Source organism: Schistosoma mansoni (genome assembly GCF_000237925.1).
Source record: "Schistosoma mansoni, WGS project CABG00000000 data, supercontig 0111, strain Puerto Rico, whole genome shotgun sequence".
Classification (NCBI taxonomy): domain Eukaryota; kingdom Metazoa; phylum Platyhelminthes; class Trematoda; order Strigeidida; family Schistosomatidae; genus Schistosoma; species Schistosoma mansoni.
Window position 1 is genome coordinate 1,027,021 of NW_017386032.1, and position 23,130 is coordinate 1,050,150.

Here is a 23,130-nt window from a genome sequence, read left to right on the forward strand (position 1 = left end):
TTTTGAAATATGGATGGGGCCGTCTTGACCCCGAAGGGTAGTCGATTATACCGGAATAGGTCCTTGTGTGTGTTTATGGTGAGTAGATTTTTACACTCATCAGTAACAGGAATTTGTAAATAAGCTTCCGATAAATCCAACTATGCAAAGGGCTTACCACCATTCAGTTTGGCAAAAAGATCTTCGGGTAGATGTAGTGGATACTGATGAGTTTCTAGGGCTTCGTTTAGCCCGGTTGAGTAATCGGCACATAAACGGATGCTATCATTAGTCTTCGTTACCACCACTATAGTTGCCGCCCACTCTGAGAAATTCAGCGGCTCAAAGACACTTATGAAGTCGTTCTCTTGTTCAACGGCTGGTAGGGTAGCATATGGTACAGGTCTCTTGAATCGAAAGACCGGCTTTGATCCCTGTCGAAGGATAAGAACAGGTTTAAATTTGATATATTTGTAACAGCTCAGGTTGGTTGGTTAAGAGTTGACCCCAAACAACCAAGCATATGCTAAAACAGTATTGTTCAAGTATTCATTCACTTCCTTACTTTTTGTAAGCGTTATATTCCCTATTATCTTATATTGAATGTTGAGAGCCTTTGTTTGTCTGAACAGATAATCCCACGCTCCTCTGTGACTGCGCGAAGATCGAAACAAAGACCTATTCACTACTTCTCTGGTTTCTTCTATCAATAGCACGAGGGTTACCTTAAGGCACGAAAGTGGTGAGCCCTTTTTGAACACAAATTTAACCTCATTTCTGTTATTAATTTTTTTTTACTTAATCGTAAAAGTAGACCTGATTATCCGTAAACTAAGTTGAGTATATAACTAGTTTATTCCGTATTATCTTAAGTTATTCGTGTTATAGTAACCATTTTTCGTGCTAACTTTATTGCTATATTTGTCACATACCTCATGTCAGACTCAATAGAAACCCATAATCTGAAGGATTTGTCACCAGTGGAGATAGACACTGTTATGACTACGAAATCCCGACTCCCAGAATTTGATCGTAGTGATCCTGAGTTGTGGTTTGCTCAACTAGAGCATTATTTCACGAGACACAATATCAAATCTGAAGGGATTCGCTATAGAGACTTGTGTTCTATCCTTCCTCCTTCAGTCGCCAAAGAAGTCCGTGACTTGATTTTAGATCCACCATCACCACAACCATACACCATCTTAAGACGAGAGATAATGAACCGTTTATCATCATCAGATAGTCAAAGAATCCAAAGACTTTTTCAAGGTGAAACACTAGGTGATCGGTCGCCGTCACAGTTTTTGCGTCACCTCCAAGTGTTAATGGGTGATAACACAGTGAGTGAAGCAGTCCTAAAACAAGGATAGATACAAGCTCTCCCATGCTACGTACAACACTGTTTGGATGCACAAGATCCTGAAACCTCATTATCTCATTTAGCGCGTATAGCCGATAGAATAATGGAGAGAGGTCCTCCAACTGGACCAGGCACAATAAATCACACACAAAAAGTAGAATCAGCAAAAGACCCCGTCATAGAAGGACTCATTGCGAGTGTTAAGAGTCTCACTGAGGCTGTCACCAGAATGCAAATGGGTCATAGAAACAGGAGCAGGTCACCACAACGGCCACGATCCAAGTCACAAAACAGGTCACAAATGTCCAGACAACTTGGGCAGTTTTGTTGGTACCACGGGAAGTTTGGTGTCAACTCAACCAAGTGCATGCAACCATGCGCCTGGCTTAAGCATAATTCTAAGACAGCGGGAAACGAGTAACCCCTCCACAGGTCGCGACGACTGAGGAGGGGCGCCAAAACAGTCGCTTGTTTTATGTTAGAGACAGAAACTCGGGCTTGAATTTCTTGGTGGATACTGGCGCTGCTCTTAGCATCATCCCTCAAAATAAAACTGAGATTAGTCGAGAAACATCATCAATTACACTTCAAGCTGCAAATAAAACTAAAATTGCGACATTTGGGCAGAAAAACTTAACCCTAGATTTGGGGTTCAGGAGGCAATTCCCTTGGGTTTTCACGGTAGCCGACTTAGATCTGGCAATACTGGGGATGGACTTTCTAGAGAGATACGAATTTCTAGTTGACACCAAGAAACGGCGATTAACACTAAAAGAAACTTCGTATTACACAAAAGGCAAAGAAAGTCACATCAGCTCTCTTAACTTGATTCAAACTCCTCCAGTAACAACAGCGAAATTCCAAGATATACTCGCGGAATTTCCAAACTTAACTAAACCAAACCCACAGCCTTCTAAAGACAAACTAAAAGTAAGTCACACTATCAAAACCGAAGGTGCACCGGTTTTTGCAAAACCCAGGAGACTAGCACCAGATAAGCTCAAAATCGCTAGGGCCGAGTTTGATTATATGCTACAACTGGGTATAATCCGCCCCTCTGGTAGTCAATGGGCATCCCCTTTGCATGTGGTCCCAAAGAAGAATGAAGGTGACTGGCGACCGTGCGGGGATTACAGAGCCCTCAACCGTCAAACCGCACCAGATAGGTACCCAATACCGCATATCCAAGATTTCACAAACGGTTTACAGGGTATGAACATATTCACTAAAATTGACTTAGTCAGGGCATATCACAATATCCCAGTGGCTGATGAAGATATCCCCAAGACAGCTATTACAACACCCTTTGGCTTATTCGAGTTTGTACGCATGCCATTCGGCCCGAGAAATGCGGCACAGACATTTCAAAGATTCATAGACAATCTACTTCGAGATATGCCATTTGCGCAGGGGTATATAGACGACTTGTTAATTGCCAGCCCCGATTTGCAATCACACGAACAGCATGTAAAAACAGTGTTAAAAAGACTGAATGAACATGGAATAAACATACATCAAAGTAAGTGTGTTTTCGGTGTTCAAACTTTAGAATTTCTCGGTCACACAATAAGCCCAGAAGGGATTAAACCGATCAAAAAAGAAGTAGACACCATTAAACAATACCCCATACCTAGTTCTCTAACACAACTGAGAAGTTTTCTAGGTCTAATTAACTTTTATCGCAGATTCATACCAGGTTGTGCACAATTAATGCAACCTTTGACAGATTCACTAAAAGGAAAACCAAAAGAATTCAAACTGTCTTCTGACGCTGTCGAAGCTATTAAACAGCTTAAAGATAAATTAGCTCAAGCAACTACGTTGATGTATCCGAATTCTCTTTCCCCACTTGCTTTGATGGTGGATGCTTCAGATAAAGCAGTAGGTGGTACCCTTAACCAACTGGTTAAAAACGCCTGGAAACCAATTGCTTTCTTCTCTAAAAGACTCGCTCCAGCAGAGACAAGGTATTCTACCTTCGGGCGAGAACTTCTTGCAATCTACCTAACCATTAAACACTTCCGACACATGTTAGAAGGCAGGGAATTTATAGTCTTTACGGATCACAAATCACTAACGAATGCACTAAAAGCGAGAGCTGATAAATACTCACCTCGAGAAGTCCAACACCTTGACTATATATCACAGTTCACAAGCGATATCCAACATGTCAAAGGTCAGGACAATCAGGCGGCAGATGCTTTATCTAGGCTAGAAATAAACGTGCTACAGCAGTCTACAGTAAACTTCGAGACGTTGAGAAACGAACAAGAGCAGGATCTAGAATTGCAAAACCTGCTTAAAACAAACAATTCAAGTCTTAATTTAAAACAGTTCCCATCACCTGTCGATGGTATTCTAATCTACTGTGACACGATCAAGGCAATGCCGCGACCTTTCGTTCCCAAAAGTATGCGAAAGTTGATATATAATAACTTTCATTCTTTGTCTCATCCTGGCGCAAAAGCTTCAACAAAACTAATCAATGCCAGATATATATGGCCGAATTTACAGAAGGATGTACACAAATGGGTTAGAGAGTGTTCAGCATGTCAACAATCAAAGATAAATCGTCACACAAATCCATCCATAGGTGTTTTCTCGCAACCAGATGCACGTTTTTCCCATGTACATATCGACTTGGTAGGTCCTTTACCACGTTCAAACGGTTTTAATTATCTTTTTACATGCATAGATCGATTTACCAGATTCCCTATAGCCATCCTGAAAGCGGACATCACAGCGGAAACAGTAGCCAAAGTTTTCATGCAGAACTGGGTAACCATTTTTGGTACACCCATAACAATAACGACGGATAGAGGAGCGCAATTCGAATCCGAACTATTTAATAACTTGGCTAAACTTCTAGGCTCCAATAGGATACGCTGCACTGCATATCATCCTCAGGCTAATGGGATGGTAGAACGTTTTCACCGTCAGCTAAAAACCGCCCTTATATCTCACTCAAACCCCAATCAGTGGACAGAATTCCTACCGTTAGTTATGTTGGGAATACGAACATCTGTCAAAACTGACGCACAGTGTTCAGCTGTGGAACTGGTTTTCGGAACAACTCTGAGACTACCAGGTGAATTTATTAACCCTAATACTAACAGTCAAAAACTTAATTTAGAAAATTATGTAGGTCAACTACGGGACCACATGTCTAAACTTAAGCCGATTAATACTCGTGAACAATCGCGCGCCGTATATATACCTAAAGACCTAAGCAATTGCACGCACGTCTGGATAAGATGTGACAAAATAAAAGCACCACTCAGTCCTCCATTTGAAGGTCCTTTCAAAGTCGTCTCAAGAAAATCTAAATATTTCGTGATAGAAAAACATGGAAACATCGACACAGTAAGTATTGATAGGCTAAAGCCGGCTTATCTAGATCATGAACCACCATACGTGTTATTAGATCGTTTAACTGACAAATCCATTACGGAATCGAAATGTAAAGATGATAAATCTTTACAAATGACTAAAACGGTTAGCTGGGCACATCCGATTAGTCAGTCAAGGGTGTTGACAGTTTCGGCTGCAGGATAAAATCTAACCACGTAGCTAATCAGACCCTGCATCTACTTAAAAATAATTTTTTTTCCTCATTCCGCCTCACATACAACTCCCCAGACCTTTTACCTTTGATATATAAGTGTTATGTTAAATATTTTTTTAAAATACTGGACACATAAGCTAGGTATTCCGAAACGATGGCTGAGGATTTTAATCAAACTCATACAACTAACACTGGCAAATACAACGAATTCAAAAAGCAACCCAGGCGAGTTTTATAATTTCTTTTTCTGGTGGCGAGACTAAAGAACATGGACGGCCTTTGAACGAATCTTGAATGACCTTGAGAAGTATTAGCCAATCAGAAGACAGTTAGTGTATAGTAAAAATTTATTATACAAAACCAAAGAATTAAAGTGGATACTGTTCTTTTACATGAGTTAAAAACTTATCAAGGTTGGATATAGGTTCAGAAGTTTTAAAATCATATTGCATGCGGTACATGAATTCATCCATATGGCTCCACAGTAGTCTGCCTCTGGAGCCATGATAGGGTCTCAAAAACTCTTTCAGTCTTGACCACATAGCTTCTATGTTGTTAGTGTGCACCCCAGTAGTAGGGTCAACGAAATGGCGCTTATGTATAACGACTTCATGCACCTATCCCAGTCTATCTAGACACCTGTACGCCCTCCAATCATCTGTATAAACAGTAGTGCCCGGCAGCACATATTGCTGTATAATCGGTATGATTGTTGGTGCCTGCCGGTTCCTGACTCTTTGGAAGTGTCCTTTCTGTAATGATCTATCAAATATTCCAAGGACCTGTGAGGTATATTTATGGAAGAGTTACTTACCCAATCTTCTTTAATACAACGGCCACGGTTGTATTTGCGTTTCCTTACAACCGTTTCGTCTATTTCAACAATGTTCCCCACTCCTCCATACAATTGCTGTACGCTTATCAGTTTTGTTGCACAAATATCTCGGCAAAACTCGTGCCATTGAACTGCGGAACTTCGCTTACATCGGCAAAGGTGGCAGCTAGTGTTACCGGTGCTTTTATTATCCAATTCGCAACAAGGAGCATAATTTGTCTCAACCTTAATTTTGACCGAGAGAAAAAAGTCCCTGTTCGAGCTGATTTCTTCTTCCAACATGAAAGACATCGAAAGATAATATCTTCACGATAGTCTGCACACCGTACAATGGTCATTTGACTACCGCAGTCACAAGTATAGGAGCTTCCTAATAATCCCTTTTCTTATAGTCGCTCAATTATCACGTCTTCTCGAAAATCCGCTGTAAAGCGATCGTACGTAAGCATCATGTTCCGAAATTACCGCCGTGACCTTGAAAACCCGCGAAAGCTTCTGATTGGCTCGTCCATGTTCTTTAGTCTCGCCTATATACCATATGAACTAATTCTAAAAGTTTTCGGTCGAAGATATGTTTAGTAGCTTGATACGATTAATACTACTATTAATAAGTGTTTTTTTCTAGACAAAACATTTTGATTAAACCATGGTCAAGTACTTATTAAAGTTCTCATCATTTTTTTTCTATAGTATTATTATTAATACAAACAAAGAACTTGTACTGTTCCAATATGGCACTTTGACATATCAACCCGTCCTCTTGTTATCTTTCTCTCATATCTGAGCAACTTACGGCCAACAAACGTCGTATTGAAGGGGGTTTTGGTGAACAAAAATGCAGGCCCCACGCACTCGAACCTCTGCCCTCCTGAATGCTGGACCGTGTGCCTAGCCATTAGACCATATCAAACCACGGGGGAATGACTGCAGTTTTTCCTTTTATCGACTAATCATTCATAATACTAATGAGTAATAGTACTTACACACTTCTGAGGTGCAAACCAATTCGTTACTTGGATGAATCGACGATATATTGTTTCAATATATCATGCATACCTAAATCAAACCAGAAAAGGGTATTTGACACAACTGTACTTGATCCGCATACTCCACACAATTTTTTTTGCTTCTTAATCGTATATTCGTTTCCATTTTGTGGATTACTCTGATGCACCCTTGGTTACGCACCGAGTTGTAAAAGGCGGTCATCACTGGCTCAAGGTCATGCATTTGATCGATTTTGTTAAAGAGTCCAACTTCTATCAAGTTCACCCTTTTACATATATGCATTACAAAAGAGTATTTTTTTTGTTCTTTTCATGGTTCTTCGTGCACAAGATATCTACACTATGTCTATTTCCTTCCAGAATACCAATCCGTTCTGGAGGCCAAGCACTTACATGAACCGAACAATTGTCAATTGCATTTATGTATTTCCATTTTGTATCTTATTATTTTATGCAGGCAGTGGAGCAGTTCTTCAGGTTTGCTTGATTTTCACCATTACCTTTGAAGTAGATCTTCTTTACTTTTTACTTGAGGGCGACTCAAGAGGCAGGTGAGTAAACACCTGATAGCCGGTCTGAGCATGGAAAAATCGTACCTCACCAACATGGTGTTGGGTAGCCCGCTCGCGGCACTTCCTCAGATATTCTTCTTCCACATTCTCACACTTTCTCTTGAAAGCACGCAGCAAACCGTCAGCGATAGTTGTAGAAAAGATCACATGCTACAAAATAAGGTGACAAGCTAGTAAATGAAGAGACATCCATGGACTATCGTTGAAAGCGTTAGTCGTAACTGATTGTAAGTCAAATAGTGAGCGAGTTGATAATTTCGCCTTGGGATGAGAAATAGAACTAAGGTGTTTTCGATAGATAGGTTAATCGAACCGACGTTCCTACGGAAGTCGATTCTAGGGGGAAGCTAATGTAACAACTCAGGTTAGTTGGTTAAGAGTTGACCCCAAACAACCAAGCATATGCTAAAACAGTATTGTTCAAGTATTCATTCACTTCCTTACTTTTTGTAAGCGTTATATTCCCTATTATCTTATATTGAATGTTGAGAGCCTTTGTTTGTCTGAACAGATAATCCCACGCTCCTCTGTGACTGCGCGAAGATCGAAACAAAGACCTATTCACTACTTCTCTGGTTTCTTCTATCAATAGCACGAGGGTTACCTTAAGGCACAAAATATTCTCCAAGACCATCAGTGAATACCATTTTATGTCGTTTGAATAATAATGCTTCCACTGAGTTTTTCTCTTCAACTTTCGGCATACTGACGTTGTTACAGGTCGAGTTTATGGGACGGTCTGTTAATTTCAACCTTTCTATTCAATCAAGCCTCCATAAGTCAAGTGATTGAAGTTCTGTAAAAAATATTACTCTTTTCTCCGTAAACTCTTTGACTGTGCCTTCACAATGAATATCACTAGCAATGTTGAGAAATCCCACGGATGCACTATGTACTGATTATTGAGTTAAATATATTCTCGGTCTCCCAATTTTCTCCCACGCTCTCCTGCTTATAAGTTTTATATCGAAGGCTGTGTCCAGCTGTAAGCGGGCATCATACCCATTATTCTTGAGGGGAACACACTTTCTACGATTATGCGAGCATGTTCCGCTAACAGCTACCGTCACTTCGGCTGTATGTGGCTTGAATCTTTTAGAATAGACTTTAGATTGACGGCGTTTCCGGGCTTTGCAAAGACTTTCTTTGCGTCCTTTTCTGGAGGAAGTAGTAAAACGATTGTTTTTAAATGGACAAAACCTTTTAAAATGCCAACTACCACATAACCAGCATGAGGATGATGGTTTGCCGCTGTCGTTACGATAATTCTGCGTGCTGGAACCTTGTAAGACTTTTCCCTCGACAGCATTGATGTGGAGGAACTAGTCAGCGTTCTCTACCATCGCGGTATCATGCTTCAAATTCATTAACCTTTGACATTCAGTAGTTACTTCATGCAGGGTCATATTGGAACAATGTTCAAGCTTACTGAGGATTCTTGGTCGGATGTCAGCATCCTCAAGTGCCTTGTGTGCTCGGACAGTGTGAAGGTCACTATGTGAGAGAATCTGTAAGAATAAAGGACCATGGAAGAAGTGAGCTGACGACTCAACGGAATTACTGAATGAACTCACATATAATGATGAGGACAAATAACAACAATCAGAAATATTCCAAGAGTGAGACCAAACAGAGCTGATATTTGAAACTGGGGGTTTGTAGAGTAAGGCTTCGGATTCGTATTTAGCACTGTTGACCAAGCTTCTGATCCCGGGGATGTTCCTTGTTTTGAATGTTTCTTGTTTTTGAATGGTTCGGAGATTACTTTGAAAACGCCTCAATACCAAACAATGCTTTTTAATCTACGGTCGATTACAGCGATTTCTCTACGTCAAGCCATTTAGAATTGTAATACAGATTACAGATAACAAATAAACCGATCCTCGAACGCGTGGATTTCTTACATTATCCTTCTTCAGTGTGTAATTGACACCCAATTCCTTATTTTCAACACTACTGAAAGCTTTAACGCGAATTTCGATGGAGGTTACACCAGTTTTTATTCATTACATAAACAGTTTTGCTGTAGAATGCACAATGCTAACAGCAATACTTGGTAAACTTGAACTGATTGATCATAACAACGCATATTTGGAACACTATCAAGTCATATTCTATTGGCTCTCCGTTTGTAATTTAGTCGGTGAGTCCATTTGTAGTTTTAAAAAGATGATATAGCTATAAAATACTTGCCTCGCAGACGCAATAATCCTAATTTATTTTTTCCAATGAACACCTTATAGGCGAATACTAGTCAAATCGACAGTTTAAAACAGAAATCCGTCGTCAAAATGTCAATTTCCAAAACGAATAAGGCTGCTAATCATGAGTTCAATGCGTTGAGACTGTATGTAATAAAAGTACCTATTGTATAACAGTGATTTGTCTTAAGGTTACACTAGTATCCGTTCAGTAGGCGACTAGTAGACATTCTCGTGATCAATCATATTTCATTGTTAATTGCCTCAGAGCAATGACTCAGCTAAACATCTAACAATGGCCACATGTAACCGTGATTAACGGTGTCTTTTGATCATTTTGATGCCTGACGACTGGATAAATGTTGTTAATGTCACTTTCTTACTCTCCAAGATGGAGTTAAATTACCAAATATAATGATATCATGATGTATTTCTGCTAGGGCAAGTGTACGCCATTTTTACAGACATGATCTTCGATTTAGAACATTGGTTTGCATATAAATTTCTTCCTAAGTAGGTTTGCTAAATGAATGGAATCACTAAAAATAAGGGGTAGTACATTCGTGCAGTTATCCCAGAGAGTTAATGATTATGTTTATGATTAAGTATTGGTCTATGAGTGCAGTTTTTATAATGTTTCAAAAATGGCATCAAGTTCACGTTGAACACCAAATCTTTGATTGCAGGGAACCGTAACTTAGCAGCAAAAGCTAGGTCTTACTATCAGAAAAGGTCGTAGTTACACATAGTGAAAATGTAATTCGACCAGTGCGTGTAACCAGTGAACTTGGGAACACTGATTACTCCTAATGACAACGAACGATAAAACTGTTGAACAAACTTTACATTCAGAAGGTAGCATGAAAAAACCAGTGGTAAAAAATTACTGGCGAAAATCAAAGCAATGAAAATCTCACCAACAAAGTATAATGTTACACAATCGATAATAATGTGAATCAATATGCAAGTACATACTTCTGATTCTTGCCAGTCCAACACTTTCCTCTGCGTAAATTCATTCACTCATAATTAGAACATTGTTAAACGTCTGATAAATTCACTGTTACTGGTTCAGTTGAGAGGCTGATTGTAATCACTCGATTTTACCAACGACCAAAAGCAGAACTGTGATCCAAGAACACGGCACAAGGCATTCACCTGATGTACATAAGCTCGTTACAAAGGTATCTCACTCCAATTTTCACGGAAAACGATATGACAGATATGAGCATTTACAGATCAGAAACATCTCATCCAAATTTGTCGAAAACGCTAGAAGTGATAAACGGGGAAGTTCACACATGAGAACATACTCTTCCGTGGGTTGAAGCTAGGGTTTAGAAAAGACAAACACTGGTTTACAAATGCTATGTTTATGTAATATAAATAGACAGCAATCCAACATCACACACCAATTCCTGATCATGCTAGAGGTTTCAACACCACGGCAGGCCGTCTGTTATACCAGAATTCCTAGACTCTGGGACCACTGGGATAAGAATACTTGCCAAATTCGTAACGCTGAATAAAACAACACTGAGTAGATTATATAAATATATAAGAATTAACTGGTTATAATTCAAAACTAACATAAAATAGTTCTGTAGCGTATAAATGGGAATAGATTAGTGACAAACCATCAATATTATGGTCTTCAGTAGTCCGGGACCAAATAGACAGCAAAAGCACGAGAATGAATCGAAAAACCAAGGTCAAAATTATAAGCAAGTAAAGTTCCGAGCTTGAGCGCACTAAACATATATTTGATATCAGTTGAAAGGCTTAACATTTACAATAACAACTTATGCCAATTTAAATAATTCGATTTTCTTCAGTAACACCTACCTACTACTGACGATGTTAAGAGCGGGTCTCACTGAGTAATTTCTTACCTTGCCAAAAAAGTAGACTTGGAGGCTTCAACAAATTGCGCTGGAAATGGATAACTTCATCATTTTCAGTTTCATACAGATCCAGCTCAGATCGTCGACCATCAATTATATCTATGGGCGTCCTCCTCAAAAATCTCCTTTGAACAGACTTTGTTCGAGACAATGAAATACAAGCGTTGATAATCATCAAGTAAAAGAATTATCACTAGAATCTCTCGGAAAGATGTCGCGCTGCCAAAATATAAATATCGGTACACAATCAAACTACCAGGAATGCCTAACCACGTTCTTCGCACCAACGATCACAACAAACGATGTACTTTTTGTGGTGGTCATCCCATGATCGCCTAAATATAACGTCGCTTTAGTCTTTTTATGGCAGTTACTCGAGAAAAGCTATCCAAAAGACAGTTCAAGAATATCTTATTCACTTAGATTGAAGACAGCTATTCTGATGCCCGGATACCTAAGACACCTATGCTTTTCTTGAGACCTTTAGGCTTGTGGCAACTCTTATCCTGAGAAGAGTTTTGAAGTCGTAGGAATGAAGACAAAACGATCTTACATAAAAATCGTCACAGAAACCCACGACAACCTCCAAAATATTCTTCAGTAAACAAACCTTCTTATGAACTCCCACCTTTTCGTCAGCGAAAAGATGTATTTTGATCATTTCTTCAGTAGATGTCTTTTTCCGAGTGCATGTAAATGATTGGGTTTGAATCCGTTGTTAATCTTATTTCCTAAAATCACATGTGTTCAACAGCGGCATATAGAATGGCAGCGCCAAATAACGAGACGAAGGGAGAAAAAGGTCTCGGTGGTTTTTCGTAGTGATAAGTGTACTCGAATGATCTTCACAATTTTAAAATAGAGAAAATTTAATATGTTGTTTTTTGCCATTTAAGTGTCAACGCAACATATCTAATGGAACGAACTGTAAACACAAGTTGACGCGACTAGTCTCAAAGTTGTGAATGTATTTGTGCCTAGTGTTTCGACTTTTACGGTTAAGAGGTCGATGGATCAGGTTATCGGGTTTAGCCAATTTCAGCTTCAGTTTTTATGTGCCTCTAGGCACGCCTAATTAGTAATCCTATTATATATGATAGGCTGAGCTGTCACTGAGTTAACAAAGCTGGACTTCACTAGAATAGAATGCAGAAATTAACTCATAACCTTAATTCAGTCACACAAAAATTTTTGGCATTTCTACTTTGGTCAAAGTCCCACTAGCTTCATGTGGCATAGTATTGCCACTCTGTACAGGTTTCTCAAAGTTATTTTTAAGAGTTTGCTTTCATTGTGACACGATGTCTCCAAAATGAATATCAAGTGTATTCCGTTGTTCTTCTGGACAAGTGGTCAATCTGGTGTTGGTTCTTCGGCAGACTGCCGAAAATCTGTCTATCAGTCTTAAGTGATTTGGTTCAAATAAATTTTCGGAAATGACATTTAAGTCCTGAGGTTTTCTGTGCTTTGAGCATCTTATCATCGGATCAGATAAACGCTTTTGACATACCATCAAATGTGTTTGGTGTATTGGTTTAAACAAAATATTAAGTGGAGTATTGTATAAACATACTTTCTCATCAAGCACTCTTTTGATATTCATTTGGTGTTAGTACATTTTATCCACTTCTTTCGCATCCAATTATTAGTCGTTAACTCCAAAGACTGGCATTCCTTGGAGTATGGCTGTAGAGTTTTGTCGCATTTTATAACAAGACATAGTGTTGTTTATTTTCATAAACTCGTGTGGTGTTTTGTTTGGACTCTCTCCTCAACTTAATTGACCCTGATCAGCCCTGAAACAGTAGTATGCTAATTAACTTCGCATTTATTTCTCAGGAGACCACCTTGTTCAACCTCTTCATCACGAATAACTGCTGAGGAATAGGGTATTAGGAGTGTAACTGAACCATTTTTGTCTTTTGCCTGGTCTACAAAAATCGCCCCGGGTTCCTCAATAGTCACTAGTGGCTAGATTTTAAATCCTATTTCTGAAGAGTTGAGACGGTTAGCGAGCTTCAGTAGGATCAATGTGGCGCATCAGAAGCAAGTAAACAGTGGTGTAAAAACAAAATAATCATAATTAATCTCTCGGTAATAACATAAGGAATGACTATATACATCAATACTTCATGTAAACATTAGTGAGCAGTAAGTTTCTCGCGATACCTTCCAATGAGCCCTTGTTTATGACTTAGTCCCTCGTTTACTTATCTAATTATACATTGTTTTATTGTCGATGTAAAGCTCCTAATTTTTTTACTTATTTAAACCTCTTTACCCATATAATGGCATCCTGTCTTAATGATTATCTTCAGCAGTGTATATTTACAGTACTATAATGTTTACTTCTGACCCCAACTTAATCAAAATCATAATCATATAAAACCGTATAAATATTTATTCACTTCGTATGTCTATTGGTATAAAGAAACTAAACTTTTTTTGTCGTGATGTATAAAACATACATGGTGTTCATCACGTTTTTTAAATATGTCTCCATCTCTTTTTATGTGAACCCATACCTTGCTGTTCCAAACAAAACAAGTCTACATCAAAACATAAGTGTGCTTAGTGTAAGTAAAATGAGTTTACAAATTCTTTTGTTAGATTATGGGATGAAATAATTAAGTAAACTAAGTTTCGAAAATGTAATCAAAACTGTAGATTCTGAGCGTAAATTCTGTTGATAATTTTCGTGGTTTTATTGTTACCCTGAAGAAGTACAGAAAAGTTAGCTGGGCGAAACGTTGGAATTATTTAAATTTCAATCGCTGAGATTATTTCAAAGATAATTTTCACATATAATGACTTTTTGTGTTATTGTTTGGACTTACAGTTTGTGTTCCACGAAATTTTTATCTTCTTGATGAACTTGAGCAAGGACAAAAGGGGTCTCAGGAAGGTAGTATCAGTTGGGGATTAGAAAATATGGCTGATGCAACACTCACCAAATGGAACGGGATGATTCTAGGTCCTACTCGAACTCCTTTTGAAAATCGTATTTATGATTTGCGGATCGAATGTGGACCAAAGTATCCAGATATCCCTCCAACGGTTAGGTAAGCTGACATTCGTTGATTGCTATTATGGTAATATTTTTATAACTATGCATCAGCTTTTATTGCTGCTCTAAAATACACATATATGCTTGTTGGGTGTAATTCAAATTAAGTTTATGCTCATGTAGTACATTATGCTGTTTTTCTTCTACCAAACAAATTGAATTATGGACAGAAAATACACTGTCATTTTATTTCCATTTAGGTTCGTCACTAAAATACGTATGCATGGAGTAAATGAGAACACTGGTGAAGTAAGTTTATACACATTTCCATCAAGTTTGGTTTTCGTTTCAAGTAAAAAATATCTACTGTGTTGAAGCATATTCCTAGTCGAATGTAATAGCTCTTTGAAAACCTATTGTCTCGCACCCATATCTTCGTTATTAATTCAGCTATTAATAATATATTTTTGTCCTCAGAATATTGGATTTAATACGACAGAACTTTGACTTGATGTACATTCGTACCAGGTTTTACGTTACGACTGGCTGACTGAACATTGGCTTTTGTTAACTTCGTAGTCAAACCCTACAAAACTACCACACAACGTTATCAGTCGATATTGCCAACAAGTTTGTATCACCGAAATTCTTTATAGTATTTTGTCTGTCATCATAAATGGTTGTTTTACGAAATTCGTAGATTAAAATAATCATGATTTAAAAACATGTTTGAGTATTTAGTAATTTCTTATTTCTCTAATCCCTGACTGTGACAATATGTGAGCTGTAAAAAGTTATCCCATCTGTTCATAATAACTAATACCTTTAGTTTCTGTACTTCCGCATTTTAAGAGATAATGGAGATATTACGACACGTAGTATTGCTACGAAAATAACCAATCACAGTCATGAAGACAAATTTACCTAAGACTTGTGGAATAACCAAGAAGCCCATTGCTACATAAAGTAAGCGTTAATGATGTTGTCCAGAGCGACAATGAAAACTTTGCTAGTAAGTCACTTAGCTCAGAGAATTCAGCAGCACCAAAATTACTCCATTTTCTTACCAATAAAAGACCTAAGATGTATAAGCATTAAATTTATGATCTTTGTCTCATTAGTCGTTAATGCTTATTAATTCTTATATTGCTGTCAAAGATTATACTAACCTGAACATAGCTAGGGATTGGAAATAATATATTAACAAGTTATTGATACTAGTTAATTCACATTTCATCTTAAAATTAGTGTGTATAATGTGTTATTAAGGAGGAGAGGTTTGGATGTGTTGTGAGCGCTTTTATTTCAAATTAACGAATGAGATATTAGTAGATAAAAGATATATAATTTTGCAGTGTTGTCAGGTGATATCAACTAACTAAATTGAATTGTTGAAACGGACCTTCGAATGAGCTAATAATTCTGTATAAAATAACAGCAGCTAATAAGGTTTTTTCTGTTAAAGCAGCCCAATTACAAATTATGAACACAAAAGTAGTTGGAAAACTCACTAGTTTTGGTTCGTGTTAGTAAATAATGAAAAGATTGCATAAATAAAGAATATCCGTTTGGATTTTACCAAACTTCACGACCATTGGTCTATAACTAGTGTGTCTGGCTGTCCATTGAAAGTCTTTTAAAGTTGGTCTTGCTACTTTGCAGCTACGGAACATGCAATTAAAGTTCAGAAAAAGTCTTATTCTGTATCAAGCGTCCTTGCAATATAACTGGTATGTGTTTGACCCACTAAGTGACTAATCCTAATATATGGTTTAAAGTGCCATGTAAAGATGTTAAATTTGTTGATAAGTTCATAAATCTTCGTTGACTGAAGTAATGTAGGCTTGCGTTAAACATACACAGTTAGCACATATTTCAGTGTACTGTGCTAACTGCCGTAGAAGTAGTTTTACGAAAAAACTGAAGTCAGAACAAGATGCTACATCAGTCAATAATATCATTGACTATTAGTGTTAGTCACACGAAGAAGTCAGGAAGTCGTAATAGTCCTGAAGCACATTATTTATCTCCCTTTAATGTCTTAGAATCGTAATGCTCTCTACTTTATATTTCTCGGCTAAGTTTTAACGTCCACATAGATTTTTCCAAAGTCAAATAAGTGGGTTGAGTTATTGCGATCCCTCTACGTCAAAGATTGACCTTTAAATCGAAAAAATGCTTGTGGAACACAGTGACAGTCTACAATTACTAACCATGTGGCAAGTTCTTGTTGATGTCTGGGAAAGCAAATGTGCAACTCAATAATCCATTATATTGTTGGTTAATCCAGTTGAAAATATTGACATTGTTAATTGTATTCACGCACTCAGTCATTGCTTAATTTGTATCAATTCCGGCCTAGTTTCTCTCATTCAAATTTACTTGTTGAGCAGATAAGTAAACCACATTTATTTTAATTCAATTTCGACATAATTCCTGAATCTGTGGTTGCCCTGGTACGGCCGAGAGCGGGGAGGGGCCGCCTTCCCTCTTGAAAGGCTCTCACACGGCCACGCGTATACAGCCTCTGTCAGGAAAGTCCTACTCACTACCTTCTCGTGGTAGGGGTGTTGTTTACGAAATTAAGAGGACACAAAGCGAATGTCCGGCACTTTAACCGGGCCGGTGGACACGGCGAGCCCACCTAGGGGAGTTGGAAAACCCTGATTCCGAACCAATGATGCACATGGGTTCCAGTATCCTGAGGGAACAAATGGCGTATGAACCAATTGTCGGTCACCGGGTACCATGGGACTGCATCTCCTTACGATGCTCCACTGCCTTGTGGATTAGACCTTTAGGTCTAAGATTCGAAGTGTGGCCCCCTAAGAAAACTACCTGCTTCGGTCTGGTTAGTCGGGAAGTATCACAGCCCACACTTAAATAAATGAAATGATATCTACTGAAAATACTATTCACATACTAATTCACATTATTATTATTTACCACTCCCTTTTATTCCCAATTTGTGTATCCTTACTTTTCAACTTATGCAGCAGCTCGCCCATTCTGGAAACTCTGTTCTATCTAAACGATCTCCAGTCACTGTCTGGTCGAAAGTGAATGCTTCCAGCGATTACGAATACTGAACCAGTCTTTCTGAAACCACGTACGCCGTTCAAGCTGGCTTCCTTCAACGTTCGCACACTAATGCAGATCGAACAACAGGTAGGGCTAGCTATATCTTTAGAAAGTCTTAATATCGACGTTTGTTGTCTATCCGAGACCCGTATTCAAGATTCTAGTGAATTACTACAAATTCGCTCTCCATCTGTCGCTTCGAAAAGCTTGTTTCACGTGCGTTTATCCGGAGGCCCTGTAGCATCTTCGTCTGGTCTTGTTGGCGTTGGTATCGCACTAAGCGCTAGAGCTGAGGCAGCACTAATCGATTGGATCCCCATTAACAGTCGGTTATGTGCTGTTAGATTAGAAAGTTCAATCAAAGTGAGAAGAAATCGGCGTGAGAAACTATGTCTTTTTGTCATCTCCGCCTACATTCTGACAGATTGCAGCCCGGATGCAATCAAGGATGAGTTTTACCACCAGTTAACTGTTCTTCTCCAGAAAGTGCGTTCAACGGATATTGTAGTACTAGCCGGAGACTTGAATGCACAGGTCAGGCGTCTGGGCACAGAAGAGAGTCGTTTAGGTAGCCGATGGGGACTTGTTTCTGGCTGACACTAACTTCCGGCACACTCATTGTCGATGTGCCACCTGGCGTCCTCCCTCTGCATCTCAAGCCTGTGCTCAGATTGATCACATCGCGATTAGCTACCGCTGGTGTGGTTATGTACAAGACTACCGCTCCTTTTGGAGTACCTATCTGGAATCTGATCATGCCCTGGTCTGCGCCAATCTAACCTTACTTTTCAGTGGCCAACGGATTGATGTCAGTAAATTGGTTGCAACTTCTGTTGCAAATAAGTATCGAACCGAGCTAGCTACCATCCCACCGAAAAGTATAGATGAGCATTGGTTGCAACTGCATGACACCATGAAAATGGCGAGTAAAGTCGCTTGCGGCCTCACGAAACGTCCTGCTTATAAGCACTGGGTTTCTTCTGGCTCCTTACAACTGATCGAAGTCCGTCGGTCTACTCTGGGTGACCGTGGGTTTGACCACAAACAACGACTGTTACACAGTTAAATTGGGGAAAGCTTGTGTAAGCACCGAGAAGCCTGGTGGTCGAAGCGTGCTAATGAGCTTGAAGCAGCGACTGCATCTGGTAACTGCCGGAAACTCTTCCAACTCATCTGAGCCACTGGTAGCAAGAAGTCTGCTGTGAGCGAAACAATCTGTGAAGATGACGGGATGCCAATCACTAACATCTGTCGACGTCTTGGACGATGGGCGGAATTCTTTGAAGGGCAGTTTAACCGGCCTACTGCTCCGGCAACATCGATCAGGTTGTCCCGTCCTCCATGGCCGGTGACGACTGCTCCACCAAATGAGGCGGAAATCCTCAAGGAACTCCAACTCTTGAAACGCTACAAATCACCGAGCCCAGATGACTTACCTCCGGCTCTTTTTAAAGATGGTGGTGACTTTCTGATTAAGGAACTGACTGAGTTGTTTACAAAGGTCTGGGAGCTAGAGAGTGTTCCAATGTCATGGAATAAGTCGATAGTTGTCCCTATCTTTAAAAAGAGTTCACGTCGTTCCTGTAATAACTATCGGGGGATAAGTCTACTTCCTATTGCGTCCAAATTATTGACTTCTGTCATACTTCGTAGATTGTTTAAAACCCGAGAAAGATTGACTTATGAGGAGCAGGCTGGTTTACGTTCTGGTCAAGAATGTATTGATCATATATTCACCCTCCGCCAAATGTTAGAACAACATCATCCCTATCACAGGCCAACAATCGTAGTGTTTCTTGATATCAGGGCTGCCTACGATTCGTTGGACAGGACTGTTCTCTGGGATTGTCTATTGAAGAAGGGAGTGCCTGAGAAGTTTATTAGCATCTTAAAGGCCTTGTTTACAAACACCTAAGGCAGAGTGAGGGCATACAACGATCTTTCTCCATTGTGACATTCTGGAAGTGGGTTAGTCAGGGTTGCCCAAACTTACCATTCCTCTTCAACTTTGCCGGGTGATATTGTCTTACTGTGCGATAATGCCCAAGGCATGCAATCCGCACTTAATCAGTTGGCAATCAGTGTCCGCAGGTACGGCATGTGCCTTGCATCTTCGAAGTGCAAAGTACTTCTACAACACTGGCAGAATTCTAATCCTGTACTCACCCTGGGTGGTGAGCAGATAGAAGTAGTTCAGAGGTTCGTGTATCTAGGCAGCTGCATAAGTTCTGGTGGTGGCGTGAGTGATGAGATGAATTCACATATAGTAAAAGCCAGAGCGGCTTATGCCAATCTCGGCCATCTTTGGCGCCTTCGTGATGTTAGTCTGGCTGTAAAAGGTCGGATCTACAGCGCGTCGTGAGAGCAGTTTTGCTCTATGCTTGTGAAAGCTGGCCTCTTCGAGTTGATGATGTTAGACGACTCTCTGTGTTTGATCATCGTTGTCCCTTAAGGATTGCTGACATCCAATTGCAAAACCATGCTAGTAATGCAGAAGTTCGGGCGCAGAGACGATAATCCAATTGGTGTCACCATCTTAAAACATCGACTTCGGTGGCTTGGACATGTCCTACGAATGTCGTCCCAGAGAATTCCTCGTCGTGCATTATTTGCCGACGCTGGGACTGGTTGGGAAAATTGGAGAGGTGGTCAGTGTATGACATGGTGTCGTGGTATGAAAAAAGCTACAAAGGTCTGGCTTCTGTTGGTCTTTCCCGACTCGCTGTCTGGGGTCCGAGAGATGATGCAACACAGTGGCTAGAGACGTTATCCGATAAGGCTCAGAATAGAAGCCAGTGGCGATCCTGCTGTAACCTTCTTTTACTTTCTTCATAAGAAGTGGTTATAACTTGCTTAACTGAAAGAGTTCTTCTGGTTGTACATTTCTGTTTCCCCCATTATTATTCTTATTATTACACTAACATACACTAATCTGTGGTTGTTATCGTTCTTTTTTTTCTTACATGCACCTTACCTCTTTTTCTCTTCCCATTCTTATTGTTTTGTGTGGCGCATACATATCTGGTGCCCTCTTGTATCAACATTTATATGCTTAAATAAATAATGAATATATTGTTGATAGGTGAATAAATCTTCGTTTACGGTTTTACCCTCTACCGTACATTGAGCCTTTATACATTAGAAAGTAGTTTTTCCGCGCTCCACACGTCATAATAAGTAGACATACCAGTATTTTGCCGAGTTACATTTAATGTATTACAGTCAGAGCAACCTTTGGCGTTAACGTGGTAAGTCTTATCTTAGCAATTTTTTCCTGTTTGGTCGTTACTAAAAATCATCCCACATACAACTTGTTAAATTGTGTACAGCCCTTATAGTTTTAACAAATATGCGGTCTATCGATATGTTGGATAGACACAAAATCGAAAACACACAACAACTAGCTTCATATGTGATAGTTGTCTTTTAATTATAAGTCTTATAAAACCGTAATATACTTCTATATTTGTATCCATCTTTTAGGTTGACCCTCGAGTGTTCGCTACTCTGGCTAACTGGACTCGTGGATATTGCATACGTCATGTGCTACTGGATGTCCGCAAGAAAATGTCTGCATCTGAAAATTCAAGACTTGCTCAGCCACCAGAAAATTCCACTTTCTGATTCATTTTCGTCCGTTTGTTTGCCAGATTTGCTAATGATAGACAAGTGGATGATATTTCTAAATTTATAACTTTCCTTCTTAGATCCTCATTTTGGTACACTGAAACTGTCCTAAATTCTCTCTATCGAGACCCCTGTATTGGTTTTTCCCTCAGCGGTCTTTATGTATCTATACTTGTCTGGCTTTTAAATACTAAATCTGTTGTGAAGTTTAATCTGTATTGTTGGATAACTACGGTTGCAATATTTTTATACGAGTAGACAGTTTGTTTTTTTCGTGTCCCGAATTAATCATAAACTTAGTCAAGGCATTCAATGTATTTATGCAATGCATATGAAAGTTATACTTTTCTCTTATATGGTGAAAATCTTGTTTTCAGTTATTGCTTTTTGCAGCTATCCACCAACTTAAGATGGATCATCTACGGATTGTGCGATTTTCTGGTTTTCCATCTAGACTTTAATAGTTTTGTATTCACAAGGCCAGCTGTTTGATTTACGTCTTTTTGTTGTGCTTTGATTTTTTTATGATAAGCAACAAGATAACGTTTTTTGACCCATATATGTCTCACTAATTGCTTAACTAAATCCATTTCTCTGTACAAAACAACTAGTCAGGTTTTGCAGCTTCATGAAGCTAGTTGTGGATGTTTTTTTATCTTTTATATATATAACAACTGTAAGTCTAGCTCGCTCGTCAAGTGGAAGTTATAAGTTTTCCCAGTTCCCGAAATTTCGACGTCAGTGTGATTACAAGTGACCAGTCACCCATCGTAACTAACATTTCTCACTATATGCAACTAATTTCATATCATGTTTGCCATTGATATTATGATGTTTACGATCGTATGAGTTTTGTAGTTAGTGGAGAGTACAGTGTATTTGTAATGCTTTTAAAAGTAACCCTTAGTTCTTGTCAAAGGTCACTAACGATTGTGTCGAATACTATATATTTATACGATTAATAAGCTTAATGGATCAAATCGTAATGCTTTCATTTGCTTATCATAGTTAGACATAAGTCACTTTAGTTCTGTTAATTGGGGACTCGGGAACATATTTACAGAATGTTTACTTATCAAGTGGGCTTATTCAACTTCATTCGCTTAAAAAATGTAAATGGCGATTAAGGTACATCTAGGAATTTTATGCACTATTGATTGCATAATCGTGATAGTGATTCTCCACATAACTATACCGTTGCTTGAGCTTTCTTCTTTTCACCAAAGAGGCTTGACCTTGTTTATTCTAGAATGACCAGCTCATCTCTTCATGTAAGTATATCATCAATATCTAGACGCAAAATTATACATCTCGGCTCACTAGTTACACCTTAGATTCGCATCTCAAATTACTCGTTGCCTAAATGTTCAGGTCATGGTGTTCGTATGATCCAGAGTCGCCTTCGAAGGCACAGTTTTACTTAGCTAAGTACTACGCATGTGACTGAATGCCGAATCGTTGATTTCATTTAGATTTTAGTTATCTGGGATGAGAGTGCTAATTTACAGTCGGTAGTATGTATTCTAACCGCCAGTAGGTATATATTAATGCTGCTTATAATTTCGTGATATTGACTAGTACATGTACTTAAGCATCCTTTGGTCGTGACTAGATTTTAGTCGATCTTTATATACCTTAGTGCTCATCATTGTATGTAACCTCACCTGAGATAGACAATGATATGGGATATATGAATTGGTACCTAGTTGTACTATTTCTTTACGTATTCATCTCTGTAACCCGTTAACAACCACTGAGTAAGTATAAAGCAACCAATTATAGCTTCAGATTGTAACTACATCATTTGTGTACCACATTGTCCAGTTCCTACCTCTGCTAGTTCACCACATTACATGACACTTGTTTCCCTCTGATATGTCTATTTTGTTTTCTATCGTTTGTGTTATGACACCTGAATACCATGCGACGAGCATCTTACCGAAAAATTTCCAAAGGAGTTGCTATGAAAATGGTGTACGCAATTATTTGCTT

The 23,130-nt window shown here is 39.0% G+C and overlaps 1 protein-coding gene across 1 annotated transcript; it reads left to right on the plus strand.

Annotated features, from left to right (window-relative positions):
- Nucleotides 1–914: 914 nt before the first annotated feature.
- Smp_166600 (ubiquitin conjugating enzyme, putative) lies at nt 915–21,135 on the plus strand (the record flags this gene model as incomplete). The annotated part of the gene is made up of 6 exons (XM_018792819.1): nt 915–1,319; nt 1,350–1,756; nt 9,337–9,461; nt 14,263–14,485; nt 14,691–14,739; nt 20,995–21,135. The coding sequence occupies 6 exons, from the start codon at nt 915–917 to the stop codon at nt 21,133–21,135; spliced, it is 1,350 nt and encodes a 449-aa protein (XP_018644336.1).
- Nucleotides 21,136–23,130: the final 1,995 nt, after the last annotated feature.